The following is a 15,583-nucleotide window of genomic DNA, read 5'->3' as shown; positions in this document are numbered from 1 at the left end:
GGAATGCGGCTTAGAGGTAGAGTGCTTGCCTAGCATGCATGAAACCCTGGGTTCGGTTCAGTACCACACACACAGAAAAAGCTGGAAGTGGCACGGTGGCTCAAGTGGTAGAGAACTAGCCTGAACACAGAGTGGTTCAGGCAGAGCCTAGGCCCTGAGTTCAAGTCACAAAACTGGCAAAAAAAAAAAAAGAATAAATCAGAGTGGTAAGACCAGAAGCAGAAAATCTAGGTTAAAAAATATAGAGAGAGGTAGAAAGTAAAGGATGGAGGCATGGAGAAGGATGGGACCTGAATAATAGTTTGCCTTTTTGAATGGCCTATAAAACATCTCCGCCTATAAAATCTGCCACTCAAATACTTAAGAAAGCTAAGACCCAGATGTTACTTCTGAAGAATAATCTTTAAGAAGAGAATAGTGGGGCTGGGAATATGGCCTAGTGGCAAGAGTGCCTGCCTTATATATATGAAGCCCTGGGTTCGATTCCCCAGCACCACATATATAGAAAACGGCCAGAAGTGGTGCTGTGGCTCAAGTGGCAGAGTCCTAGCCTTGAGCAAAAAAAGCCAGGGACAGTGCTCAGGCCCCGAGTCCAAGGCCCAGGACTGGCAAAAAAAAAAGAAGAGAAGAGTTTGTTTTCTTTGCTATTTTTGTGCAGCTTAGCATACAATCAGTATTCAGCTTTTAATTAAATTAGTTATAAGGTCTCAAGTCTAATGTAAGTAAATATAAGGGGCACATTTTTCAAATAATTAAATGAACGCATTTTTTTTTCTTCTTTTTCTTTACTACCAGTTTTAGGGCTTGACCTCAGGGCCTGAGTACTGTCCTTGGCTTCTTTTTGCTCAAGGATAGCACTCTACTACTTGAGGCACAGCACCACTTCTGGCTTTTTCTGTATATGTGATTCTGAAGAATCGAACCCAGGGCTTCATGGATACAAGGCAAGCACTCTTGCCCCAGGCTATATTCCCAGCCCCTAAATGAACAGTTTTACATGAACAGATAGATGATAGATAATAGATCCTAGATAGATAGATGATGATAGATGATAGAAGGATAAATGATAGGTGGGTAGACAATATAGATAGACATATAATAGAGAGATAGTCAAGGGGAAAATAATGTATGATTTAGAAAAATTAAACATGACTGGGTGCTGATGACTCATGTCTGTAATTCTAGATATTTAGAATATGAACATCTGAGGATAGCAGTTCAGAGCCAGCCTGGGCAGGAAAGTCTGTTAGACTCTTATCTCCAATTAACCACCAGAAAACCAAAAGTGGTTCTGTGGCTCAAGTGGTAGAGCACCAGCTTTCAGCAGAAGAGCTCAGGGACAGCACTCAGGCCCCGAGTTCAAGTCCCAGGACTGACCAGGGGAGGAGGGAGGAGCGAGGAGGAATGTCTTTTTTAAATTCCAGAAGCTTATAGGAGTCCACCACTTTCTGTCTGCTGTTTTGTGAGCGGTTATAAAAATGGGTAATTTCTCATAAATTTATCCCAGCATGGAAAATTGGACACAAGGAAGTGGTAGGTGGTGTTTAGGAACTCTAGGAGATGCTGTTTGTTGACAACAAACTGTTTTTACTGTTTCTCCAAAGGATATGCTGGGCCCCTGAAGGAAATTCCCCCTGAAAGATTCAATAGCACCGCTGTCCCCAAGTACTACCAGTCCCCCTGGGAACAGGCCATCAGTGAAGATCCAGAGCTCCTGGCAGCTTTGTATCCTAAACTCTTCACACCTGAAGGAAAGGCAGAGCTGCCCGATTACAGGAGCTTCAACAGGTAATTCGGTCATTGGAGGTGACGCTGCTGGCGCGTGAGGCTAAGATGTTTCCCGTGTGCACAGGACTGAATCCTCTGGGAGGAACAAACAAGTATTTGTCTTTTGACAAATGTTTAAATGAAATAGAAATATGGAATATAATCTACGACAAGGCAAATACGTGTGTGTGTGCTAGGTTTGAGCTAGGACCTTAGGTTTTTGTTAAACATGCATTCTACCACTTGAGCCATGCACCTTTTTAGTATAAACAATGATACAGATACGACAGTTATAATTGCAAAATTATCCCCCATAATTTATTTAATTTATTTGTTATTGTAAAGGTCATGTATGAAGGGGCTAGTTACATAGTCAGATAAAGAGTACATTTCTTTTTTTGACAATATCACCTCTTCCCTTGTTTTCTCTGTTTTTCCCGCCCATCCTCACCCAGAAGTTGCATAGTGTCTAGTGAGTACCACTGCTACATTTGTTCACCCTTTATCCCACTATATCTGTGTTCCCCCATACTTTAAAAAATTTTTATAATATATACGGTGGTAAGTGGAGAAGCTATTCAAGAATTTCAGATGTAATGTAGGTAAATTATTCTAATGTGCGTTATGAGAATTACTGTGTAACCTCAGTTACAGAGTTTCTAAACTTCCACTTTATTATTTATTTTATAGGCTCCCAGACAGATTAAATGTAATTTAGAAATTCAGTGTCCCAAAATATCCCAGCACATGTACAAATAAAAATTTATGCCAGAGAATATGTCTCTGAAGCAATGTATGTGGACTAGTTTCTATAATGGGAACTAGTTTTCCTTGGTATTCATTTGTGCATATACATCACATATATTATATAATGTTATCTTATATTACATAACATATATCATATATAATACATATATATTTCCATGGGGGCACTGGATATTTTTAATGGCTCATAGTCCATTTCTTGATTACTTGATGATTGTTTTAGAATAAAATACAGTTGACCCTTGGTATCCATGGGCAAGGGCATGGGCATAGGAGATGGCTCGTGACAAAAACCATGCATAGTCAGGAAGCAGAGCCCAGGGCTGTACTGCTGATGCTTGGTTTATATCCCCCATGATACTTCCCAACTTCTGCTATAAACATGTTGCCTTCCAACCAATCTAAAATTTTGACTTTATCATTTTTATTAAGCACATTGCAGATTTACCATCCTTTCTGGGCTCCACTTTCTTTTCAGAAAGTAGATTTTCAGAAAATTAACAGCAGGGACTCAGTGGATCACACATGATGAAAATACAAAGGGTGATAACTGCTGAAAGCACATGTGCAAGAGCAGGCAATGCCTAAGGCTTTGATGATTATGTGCATTGTTGCAGCATGTTGTTACTGAACAATCATATCTCTTGGTTTAAATGTTTGCAAATGGGAATATGAAATATTATATATGAAAATTTTAAATTCTAGTGTTGAACTAATTTCATAAGAACTAGAAAAGCTTGTTTAAGTAAGCTTCTTTTTGTGTGTCTGCCAGTCCTGGGGCTTGAACACCGGTCCTGGGCACTGTCCCTGAGCGGTTTTTTGCTCAAGGCTAGCCCTCTAGCACTTGAACCACAGCTCTATTTCCAGCTTTGATACTTAATTACTTACACTGTAGTTAAAATTTTCCTTTAAAAAAACTACATAGGAAAAGAACTCTAATAGTTATCTGAGCCTTTCCACTGTAAGTGCTTCAGAAGTCATTCTCTAAATTTATCCATCACTTAGAAGAGAGATTAAAGTAGCTTCTAGGGTCAAAAGGGTGCTTCTTCTGCTGTAGATAACATGATTTTACTTTACCAAAATACTGAAGATTATGAGAAAACAATGTGATCAAGAATTAGGTCTTCACACAATTCTACATAGTTAAATAAAATGTAATACATATCATTTTTATTTCACTTTACTACATAATTCAAGTCATTGTTGCATTGAACTTTTTCTGATATGTCTTTTCATAGTTGAGAAACCAAACGGGGTGGGGAGCGGGGGGGAGAAGCAGTTTCCAGATGCCCTAAAAGTTAAAAGTAAAATAATACTATTTGGTATCCCATGTTATGACACACAATTATTAGATGTTAATAAGATGTAGGAAGCAGGATGTAGTCTGACCACATCCAGCGGTGATAAGAACATGATGAATATCAGATCCCAAGTACATTCACAGTTTCAAAATGGCTGAATACAGCTTTGTACTCTTGTACTCTCTTGACTGTAGTCAAATTTTATGCAGCATTCAAACTTATGGAACCTGCAAGAAAAGGTAAGCTGGGAGCAAAGAGATTTCTGGCCTTGCTTCAAATAGGTATATTGTCTTGGGTTTAGCACTTAGTCTCTATTTTTTCTCATTGGTAAAATTAATTTTATGATTTGATACCTTTAAAAATACATAAATTAGCTATTTTGTAGAATACCTTATTTTAATTTCTATGCAATCATTCTACCCAACAGAATAATTAGTAATTATTACGGGTGTATTGTATGTCCAGTGTTAGTAATTTTTAGGAATATAATCCCCACTACTGGCCAATCAACATTAACTAGGAAGCATCTATTAACTGTGAACGTGGATAAAACAGGCCTATTATTCAAAACGCAGATGACAGAATGTGAAAACCTTTTAAAATCAGACCTATTTCTACAGAATTACTCTTGTGGGAATTATAGAGATGTAAGTATCTTTGAATAGGGTATTTCAGATCTTTTCATGGAATTTTTTTAATCTTACAAAAAGTCTCTCACTTTGAATGCTAAAGGATTCCCTTTCATTTGTATGTAGAAGGTAATAAATTTCAAATAAACAGGATGTGGTCTCAGTATTGCCAAAGAAAATAAAATCCTGCTTTCTAAACAGCATTTTTTTTTTACTGGCTCTGTACTAGGAGGTAGGAGATGGATGGTAGGACAGAGGTTGAATTCTGATGTTTACAAGGAAAGAAAATGACCCACTAATTCATCTGGGGGTGGATACCGGGGGAGAGGAAGCCCACAGAATTGGCTAAGAAGAGCAAAAGCAGCTCACTAAGTATAAAACCCAACAGTGGATCTGAGTACAGAGGAGCTCTTCTTCTTTGATTAGACCTGAAAATACATATGTGAATAAAATTTATTTCTAGAATCAGATTCAGCTTCAATCTAGAAATGTTCTTCTTTGGCATCTTGGATCTAATAGGTGACTCTATCCCTTCTTAAAAACCCCAGTAACAGGTGTGCCACCTGTCAAGTTGCCCAGACGCCTTGAAAAGAATTCCAAATTATTTTCAAATTTAAGTTACTATAATTTTTTTTTCTATTTTGAGGATTGTGCCTTGGGTGTTCTTGGCAATCTCTCTGCCACTGAACCACATTCCCAACCCCCAATTCTTAGTAACTTTCTAACAAGGTGTGTTATTTCATTGTTTTGTACTGATCCCTAATAATGCTGGACTTGGTCTAAAACTAAATTTAAGGAAGTGCTTTTTTCCCCTCTGCCCTCAGGCAATTCTGCTACAGTAACTAGTTTATTTAATATATGTCTCCTTGTCCCCCTTTCACTCTTTGCTTGTCTGTAAGCTCATTGGTGACTAAAGTACAGTGCAGTCTTTTCCTTGGTATTCACACAGCAGACTATCTAGACAGGCTATGAATAATGAATGAATCAGCAAATTATTGACATATAATGGCAAATGTCTAAAGTGATAAAAGATTGCCTTGCACATCTTAAGCATCTAAGAAGACATTTACTTTTGTACTGAAGCAAGTTTGAGTCAGACATTTTTCATCACTAAGTCAGATAACAAAGTGTGGATCACTGAAGTAGATGATCTTGTTATGAGTCTGACAGCAATTACACATGAAACCATGGGTTGGATATGATGTAAGTACACAGCCCATGTAGGCTGAGACTCTAAAACACACTTCTGGACCTAGCAAGTGGTCTAAGAGGTCTGAGGATCTAGCTCTGTGGAAGAGCCCATGCCTAGGAGGGTTGAGTTTTAAAAAAATGTAAGAATTCTTTTGTGGGGGTGTGAAAATGACTAGCAAAGTAGAATTCCAGCAAGACTGGATACCTGGGTTCAAATCATGGTTCCCTAAATTAATAGGGACATGACTTTGGGCTAGTCATTTAGCTAATCTCTGCCTTTTAAATGGGGTAAAAAAGTAAAATCAGCTCAGAAAGGTTGCTGTGAGGATTAAATGAGATATTCATGTAAAGCCTTTGGTAAGCAAAGTGTGGTCACAAATCAAAAGCACTTCCATCACCTGGAAACTAGACAGAAATTTAGAATTCCAGGGCCTACCCAGGATGAAAAAATTAGCACCCAAACTAAGGAGCACCCCAAGTGGTATCAATACCAACAGTTTGACCAGCACTTAAAGTGGCGTCTGGTGCATAGCATTCATGTGATAAATACTAGCTCTTAGCAGTACAATGCTTTCTGAATATTAATAATCCTAAATCCTATTAATAATCCTAAATAATGCTTGAATGCTGATCTAAATTGTTAAAGGCTTTTTTTAATTGACCTCTTATTTCTAGAAAAGTGTGTTTCAGCCCTGGACGGGAGTCCATTCTAACATGACTGCTGAAATAGTGATCGGGACAAGGTTATTGGAACCAATTTATGATCTATTCTCCCAGCAAGTTAGGACTAAAAGGATAAAGTCAGCCATCTTGAGAAGAGGTATAGTAGGATATGAAGTATCTAGTTCATTAGCGGGGAGAAAAATACTAGAGTCAAGAAAGCTTGGCTTTAATAATATGGCACAGCATGACTGTTAGAGCCGTGGCTGGAGCCACGGAGCCACAGAGCCACTGGACATACATTCCTCTCATTTGCCAAAGATTTCTCTCTCTCTCTCTCTGGTTTGAGAACAGCATTGTTCTCATTTAGAAAAGGTCATCATGCCCTTCTGAACGTATTTTACTTACTTAGATTCTTATAGTCCACCAATATTTCACTGCATATATTCATGTCTTCCCTGCTCCTCTCTCTGTTGTGCTCAGCTGCTAATGCTTCAGTTCTGGTCAATACCATCTGTTTCCTCACAGGTAAAATGTGAGCTAAATGAAAAAAAAAAAAGCTTTCTTGACTGTCTCCCCTTCGATTGATGATCATATATCTCAGCACTATCAGATAACCTTAGAACATGCTATAGCCAGTGTCCTAAGGACAGGCTACATCTCCTCTTTCCCCACATAGGCAAACTCCCAACCCACACCGCCATCACCTGATAGCCCCAGGTGTTATTTCTATAAGAGTGAAAGCAAATTAGAAATGATCTAACTTATGTTCCCGTTACCAAGGTTACCAACTGAGTGCTGATTCCATAAACTCTCTGCTTTCTCATCAGAAATCTGATGAGTTATATAACAGCTCCTAAAATCAGCCCTTACAAATGCAATTATTCCCAACCCCTCTTTTCCATTCTCAGACTCAGCCTACCTGATCTTCTTCATCAGACTTTAAAAAAAAATAAATTTCTCCCTCCTGAGTTCTTACTTTTAGTAGAGAGACAAATTAAAATGTCTCTTAAATAAAAATCCTCCTTTTCTCTCGACTTCTTTACCGACTATCTAGGATTTCTATCCAGTTTCTTGATAATAAAACTATTCTCAAAGAGCTATTTATCACTGTATCTACTTCCTCCTGTCTCATTATCTCTTGACCTCATTTCAGTCTGAATGCATCAAACCACTCGAACATAAAGAGATATTCCCCATGTTTTCATGTCCGATAGTGAATTCACTTATAAATTCATTCAGCTTCACAACAGAATATGACTTATCTTCTCTCCTAAACACAAATTATGTTCCTTGCCTTTGAGAGCACTAACTCTCCAGCCTCCTCTTTCTTAGCCTCCATTGCTGGTTCCTCCCTTTCCAACCTCTGAATGGAAGGACACTATTTTTTTCTCTTTCTGTGTGATCATTCTGGGCTATGATTACATGAGATTCCATGGGTTTGAGGAGCATCTACTTGCTAGTAATGCCAAAAACCCCTAACCTTTCCCTGCACCCCAGCCTTCCACCAGACATAACTCTCAGGGTGTCTAACAAACATATAAAAATTTTAAGTGAAAATCAGATCACAGCTACTTCCTGCTAACCATGCTATTACCTATGAAGTGCAAACTTGCCATCAGGGCCTGCAGTCTTACAGTGCTTGCCCCCATGTCTCCAACTTCATCACACAGGTCCTGCCATGTTGGCCTTCTTCATTGTTTTTAACAAAACTCCATCGTACCTTGGTGCCTTTTTCCTTTTTGTTCTGTTAGTCCATAATGTCTTCCTCATATTATCAGTAGTTTAGTCATTCTATTTCAGTGCTTTGCTGAAATGCCATTTTACAGATATATTTAACTAGTGTTCTTTCCCCTGAACTAAAAATTCAGCAATGGTATAAGCATATAAACTTCCAACTCCTCACTCTCCTTTACTTTTCATCATAGCACTACTCACTAGATTATGCTATTGGTTAATCTATCCTCTTCCTAGAACTGGGTCTTCCTGAGATGCAGACACAGAGGAGAGCAGCAACTATGTGCACTTATTTAGCACTGAGATCTTGGCATCCACCACACCACCGGGCATCTGTAGGCACTTATTAAACACATTCTGAAAAACTAATAAATTTTACAAGCTTGGAAAGCCCTGTGTTTGGGAAGGTTGACTTAATTTGTCTCAAGTGAAAATGAGATTTCAAGGTAGCTGGACTGACTCAAGAATGCCACCTTTTATATGGTTCTGTTTTCTTTGTCTATTGCTCTATAATTTATATCATTTGCTTTTATTATATGTGTCAATTGAAAGACAGAAATCCTTTTATTTATACACCACACCCTTGTGGTACTGAGGAATTGAACCCAGGGCCTCATACATGCTAGGAAAGCACTCTACCATGAAGCTACATTCCCAAACCACCATTTTTGTTTGTTTTTGTGCCAGTACTAGGGCTTGAACTCAGGGACTAGGCATTGTCCCTAAGCATTTTTGCTCAAGGCCAGTGATCTACCACTTGAGCCACAACTGCTGCATCTCTGGCTTTTTTTTTTTTTTAAGTGCGAGATAAGTCTCACTGACCTTCTTGCCTGTGCTGGCTTTGAACTATGATCCTCAGACCTCAGCCTCCGAAGCATGAGATTCTGACATCTGGCTACCCCACATCATTTTTTTGTGTAGTTAAATGCATATATTAAAAATCTGTTTACATTATGTTCAATAACAAAACTATGACTTCTGACTACCATTTATACATGAGAGGATAAAGTCTACAACTACTTATTCCACTCATGTACTTTGCCACAGGCAATACTGGCTAATTTGTACTTCTCTGTAGTATAAATATTGTAAACCAGATAGGCCTTCTTTCTCGGTAATATCTAGCTTTGGTAATTTTAATTTTATATATTCACATATAGTGCCAGTATTGCGGCTTGAATTCAAGGCTTCACATTCCTGCTTTGCTTTTCCAATCACATCTTATACTCTACACTTGAGCTATGCCTCCATTTCCTGCTTTATGCTGCTTAGTTGGAGATAAGAGTCTTTTGGATTTGGTTTTGTCCTAGTGGGATTTGAACATTTATCCCCAGATCTCAGCTTCTTGAGCAGCTAGAATTACAGATATGAACCGCTCTCAGCCCATGATCACATTTTTAAAGTGTTTTTATTGTCACTGCCAGTACCTTTTCACATTGTGACTTAATTATTCATCCATCTGTTAACTGGAACATGTTAATCTCATAGGAAGTCGTTCTCTTAGGAAGAGAATACCAATCTAAATCCAAGCATGCCTATTTTTTTTAACTTTGGTACATGAAGAATTAAAGCCTTTTTCCTTTTTAACACTTAGTTGACATTTTCCCACTCCCTTTAAGTATTCAATGTTTTGAAAAAGATTATAACAACTCAATTTTTTCACACCTCCTCTCACTCCCCACATGGGTCATTAAATTTTTAACAAAAATGTGCAGGTAGTATATTCTTTTTTTCTTTTTCCCTCCTCATTACTTTAGATTAGAATTTGGAGACTCCTTTTGCTCTGTAACCTCTACTTCAACTCAAGAAAGTTGTCTTTGATTGTATCTTTGGCTCCTCATTACGATCCTAATGTTTTGGTTTTTTTTCCTCTGGAAGCTTGAATATCCTCCGTATAGATTCATTCATTTATTTTTATTGTGTTGTCTGTTTCCTTCCTTGGAGAGTCCTTTCACATAATTTAGTACACTTTTTCTATGGGAAAGACAAAAAATTTGACTCTCAAAAGATAGCAAGTTCTTTTTTAAGATTATTTTCTTTGAGAATGCTAAAACCAGAGAGGTTACAGTTCCATAAGTCAGGGAAAGAGTACATTTCCTTCTGGACAATTTCACCCCTACCCTCCCTGGTTTTCTCTCCTATCCCACCCACAAGGTTTTCTCTCCTATCCTACCCAACATGGTATCCAGTGAGTACCATTGCTGCATGTTTACCCTTTGTCCCTCTCTTTCTGTGCCTCCCCTTACACTCCCAAAGACATCTAGACAAACAAAACAAAAAGAAAAGAAAAATAGCCAAAAGAAAAAAAAACTCTCATTTCCATTTCCTGGAGTTTATTTTTATAAGTATTATTTTGCATGATCAGGTGTACTTGGGCATTGAAAGCTCTTTGAGAGTAAAGGCAATGTTTTCTATTTCTATTTATATACTTGTAAGCACAATCTGGGAAAATAATGGATATTCATAATTTTATTTGGTTTCTTTAGATGGCTCAAGATATTATCTGGTAATAGAAGAACATAAACTTACTAGAAAAAATGATGACAGAGTATTAAAAATGAAACAAGAAATCTAGAATTCAATGCATAAAGAAAATAATCAAATTTCACTTTTATATTTGTGAAGGGAAAAAGTCATAAATCTAGCACATTTATAACTTAATTGCTACAGGAACTGAGCTAAGGAAGTGTGGTCTGGGATGGCTGGTGGGGAGATGAACCAAGTAGAGGAAAGGCAGAAGTATCTTAAATAGGAAAAACATGATTAGCAAAGGCATAGAGGCAAGAAATATTTGTGATGAGCTCATGGTATAGGAGAGGGATAATTTAACCCAAAAGGAAGTTTATATACAAAGCAGCTTTTAAATAGTTTGCTATCAAATGCCTGTCTTAGCATATAAGCATTTCAATGGAAAGGCTTGGACTCAGAGCTCAAATACTGAAAAACATGTTTAGAATGCCAAAACAACATGCCCACAGAACTGCGAATTAAGATTTTTTTTCTGTTTTCTGGCAAATGGGTTTGAACATTAATTGTTATTACTTTTTATTTTCATTTCTCACAGAGTTGCCACCCCATTTGGAGGCTTTGAAAAAGCTTCCAAAATGGTCAAATTCAAAGTTCCAGATTTTGAGCTACTCCTGCTAACAGATCCCAGGTTCATGGCCTTTGCAAATCCTCTCTCTGGCAGACGGTCCTTTAATAGGACTCCGAAAGGGTGGATATCTGAGAATATTCCCATCGTTCTAACTTCAGAACCTGCCGAGGATGCTGCTGTGCCAGAATCGGAAGACCTCTGAGAAGGAAGCCATTCACACTACTGAAGCCTGTCAAAAGAAAGCTCCTCTCTCACCACCCGGCTTATTAACAAAGCCATTTACATTCTTCACTAGTAGTAGTGATTCAATAGCAATGAAAGAAGTTTTTTTCTGGCATTTGGCTTCAATCTCAGCTGAAATACTAAGGAACAATTAAAGTATTACTTTAAAAACTTATGATTTGTTTGTCTTCATCTGTAATTTCATCTTCACTTGGTTTAGACAGTCTAGCCTAATTGATGTGCAAACTCAGAGGGAAGAATAACTGACAGAATTTTCATCTTTGGTTCATTTTAATGTTATTCCAGATGAAGTTTTTAAAGAACAGACTCTAGAATCAAAGGACCATGTAATCTATATAGATTTGAGTTCTGTCTAATGGAAAAAGCTATAGAAGATTATTTATGATGTACTGACAGAGAAAAGGATTGGCTGCTTCTTCTATGGTGACCAGGACAAAACAGTACATCTGAATGACATCTTTTCCTTTGTCACTGAAAATGCTGGACAACATTCTAATTCCAGTGCACTGTTACATTCAGTTAGCATTAAGACAAGGAGATTAAGAGAGAGTGAGGGGTAAGGGACTTTTACACTGCTGTAGTTTTAATAATCAGTGTGTCTCAGAATTCACGTTCTAAAAATCTAATGCAAAATATTGATTCAACTTTATATCTGCATTTTAGAAGAGTAAGAAAAAATATAAAATATACATGCAAATAAACATGTGAAAAGGAGTGTAAAAATTGGATTGGGAGTTTTCATTTGCTGAATATTTTTTTTTTTTTTTTTTTTTTGGCCAGTCCTGGGCCTTGGACTCAGGGCCTGAGCACTGTCCCTGGCTTCTTCCCGCTCAAGGCTAGCACTCTGCCACTTGAGCCACAGCGCCACTTCTGGCCGTTTTCTGTATATGTGGTGCTGGGGAATCGAACCTAGGGCCTCGTGTATCCGAGGCAGGCACTCTTGCCACTAGGCCATATCCCCAGCCCCATTTGCTGAATATTTTTTTCCTGCCCAAATCCTTAAGTACTAGGAAGTCAGATGTGATCAAACATAACAAAAAAAGAGTAGAAAAGTTAAAAGGACCTGAAATAAAAGCAACATACACTATTATTATAAAATATCTGAATGTGCTGGTAGAGAAGATATTAACTAAACTAACATAGAACTATAGAGATATCTAAAAGTATGATTGAGAATGTATATAATATAGGAACTGTGTAACATCAGTTTCTCACATTTTAATTCAGTTATGAGTTCTATGGTAGGTGTTTACAGCAAGTAAGAAATGTCTCATTCACAGAATACAGATTAAAGTGAGGCAAAAGAAGGATGGAGAATGTGTAGTAAATAAGAATGTCAAGTACCAATATTTCTTTTTCCTTCTTTTTTTTGTGGGGGGAGCAGTCCTGGAGTTTGAACTTAAGGCCTGGGACCTGTCCCTGAGCTCCACTCTACTTCTAGCTTTCTCAATGATTGTAAAGGTGATGTACAGAGGGGTTACAGTTACATAAGGCAGGTAATAAGAACATTTTCTTTTGAACATTGTCACCCTCTCCCTCATTCTCTTCCAGCTTTTCTCCTCTCTACTTCCCTCCTCACAAATTATATAGTTCATTTCCAACATAGCATCTGGTGGGTTTCACTGTTGAATTGGGTTTTGTCCCACTGTTCCTGTGCTTCCTCTTCCCCTCCCCCTCCCCAAATCAGATAGACTTATATACAAGACAAAGGGTACAAAAGTAAAAAACAGGGACAGAAGGGAATAAACCAAAGAAAAAGAGAAAGAAGAAATGAAAAAAAAAAGAACTGCAAATAGTATAAAAAAAAAAACTCTTGCTTCCATTTCTTGGAGTTCATTTCGATAAGCATCATTTTATATGATCATATGCACATAGTTATTGAGCTCTTGTGGTCCTCTCCTAAGAATATCCTTTTTTGTTCTCACTGTGTCAATGCTTAGACTGCTGGTTAATTTATCAAGTCCAGGTGTAATTATTTGTCTTTTACTATCCGTTGGGTTTACTTATAGGTTGACGGGCACATTTTCATGGTTAAATGGAGATAAAAGTCTCACAGACCTTCTTGCTGGCTTTGAGCCTCAATCATCAGATCTCAGCCTCCTGAGTAGCTAGGATTACAAGCATTAGGTACCAGTGCCCAACAAGCAGCACTATTTCTTTACAAATTTACAAAATACCTGTTTGTAGCATGCAAACTAGTTATAATGTTATAATGTTATAATTATCTTCAGGATTTGTTAGAGAAAACCTTAATGCTACAAAAATGTGCCTTCTAGAAAGTGACAAATGTCAGAGTATTCTCTGATAGTATACTATCATCATAGAAAATTTGAATAAGGTACAATAGCTTTAAAGGTGAGCTCTGGTAGCTCATATCTGTAATCCCAGCTACTTGGGAGGTACAGATCAGGAGGCAGTATCATGGTTCAAGTCCAGCCTGGGCAAAACTTTGAGAAACTTCATCTCAGCCTATAAAAGCTGGGCATTGTGGTACATGCCTATCATGTCAACTATGCAGAAGGTGTAAATAGGAGGACTGTGGTCCAGACTGATCCTGGTATAAGTGAGAGACTTTATCCCAAAATAACACACTCAAAAAAAAGGCTGTGTTGTGGCTCAACTCATAGACTGCCTGCCTAGAAAACTACTCAGTTCAACTTCTTGTAACACACGCACGGGCACATGCACACACACACAAATGTATGTATATTTTATACATATATAATACATATATTTTGTTATAATCCTTGATGCACTGTACTTATGAGGATCCTGTCATACCATATTTTGTTCAGTTTAATCTTTAAAATTTTAACTATAAGCCAGTTGCTGGTGGCTCACACTTGTAATCCTCGACTCAGGAGGATGTGATCTAAAGATCATGATTCAAAGTCAACTTGGGTAGGAAAATCTGTGAGGCTCTTGTCTCCAGTAAACTAGCCCCAAAAAGCTGGAAGGGGAGCTGTGGCTCACGTAGTGGAGTGCTAGCCTTGAGCAAAAGAAGGTTAGGGATGATGCCCAGGCCCTGAGTTCAAGCCCCAGAACTGGTAAGAAATAAAAAAATAATAATTATGATCCCTTTTCAGTTCATAAGCATGATAATTTGGTCCTCATGTGCTTGCATGACATGTGCTACCCTCAAACCTTGTTATGATGTAGGCACATTACCTGTCTGATGTGAAGAAGGAGAAATGTACAGTAATCATATTCTAACATGTATTTTGCTAAAATGATTTAGAGTTGTGTTACCATTAGAGATGAGTTAATAGTTTTTAATAAAATTGAAATTTTAATTAAAATCATTTGAACCTTCAAATCATAGTTAAATAATCTCATCAGTGTTACCACTGAAAGAAGAATAACAATGAAATATGGTAGCTGTAGATCAGTATATCCCAATATCATAAAAGAGGACATAGGATGAGAAAATCTGAAGTTTTTTTTTTTTCAAAAGATTAACCAGAAAATGATGAAATAACCTTCTATTTACTATCTTATTTCTTCCTTTCCTGGAAATGTCCTAATTCAGGCTCAGCTGACACCTTTAGAAATGCCAGACTTTCATTTGGTTGCTACACAATTGAAAAAGAATTTTGAATGAGTTTTCCGTTGACCTGGAAACCAGTAGAATTTTTCAAAATAGAAGAAATATCATTGTTTCTTTAGAAGAGCAGAAAGATTCTGGTAGTTTATCCATGTTCACTTTTATTCATGACATGGCAAAATAGGAAGACTCTTTGAAAAAAAGCAAACAAATGAAAATAATATTTGTTGATATATTATTAATTGTGAGGCATTATACTCCTTGTTTCATAAAGGCCTTTTTGTGTATAGAATATACATATATATGTTCAAATATACACAGATAAGTATATATGTAGTATATATACTATGTATCTTCTATATATAACATATATAATATAGAAATATAGAATATATAAGATATAATATACTTACATGTTATAATTATAATGTAATATATATTTCATCCATAAATATCTTCTTGGGGAGATAATAAAGTAATTTAAGCTTCATACTATAAAACTGAGGCTCAGAGGACTAATGTGACTTTAAATAAGGCTTGCTCCAAAACATACTCTAAATTATAACCCACAGTTATAACTTCTCTTTCAGAAGTAACAGCCTTAAATTATTATAGTACATTTTGACACATAATTACATTTCATCACACC

The 15,583-nt window shown here is 37.2% G+C and overlaps 1 protein-coding gene and 1 non-coding gene across 3 annotated transcripts in view; both read left to right on the top strand.

Moving 5' to 3' along the window:
• Positions 1-11,512, top strand: part of Myoz2 (myozenin 2) — a 49,409-nt gene extending 37,897 nt beyond the window's left edge. For both annotated transcript variants that reach the window (XM_048333689.1, XM_048333690.1), the window contains 2 exons: positions 1,605-1,788; positions 11,115-11,512. In XM_048333689.1, the coding sequence (XP_048189646.1) occupies positions 1,605-1,788; positions 11,115-11,349 (419 nt within the window). In that variant the 3' untranslated portion in view covers positions 11,350-11,512. The remainder of the gene's footprint in view (positions 1-1,604; positions 1,789-11,114) is intronic.
• A 2,952-nt stretch (positions 11,513-14,464) lies between these two features.
• Positions 14,465-14,568, top strand: LOC125341735. Its single transcript, XR_007209072.1, has one exon. It is a non-coding gene; the product is annotated as a small nucleolar RNA U13 (small nucleolar RNA).
• Positions 14,569-15,583: the final 1,015 nt, after the last annotated feature.

This window comes from Perognathus longimembris, chromosome 24 (assembly GCF_023159225.1).
Source record: "Perognathus longimembris pacificus isolate PPM17 chromosome 24, ASM2315922v1, whole genome shotgun sequence".
Classification (NCBI taxonomy): Eukaryota; Metazoa; Chordata; class Mammalia; order Rodentia; family Heteromyidae; genus Perognathus; species Perognathus longimembris.
Note: the sequence above shows the minus strand (reverse complement) of the source record. Positions and strands in the feature narration are given on the sequence as shown.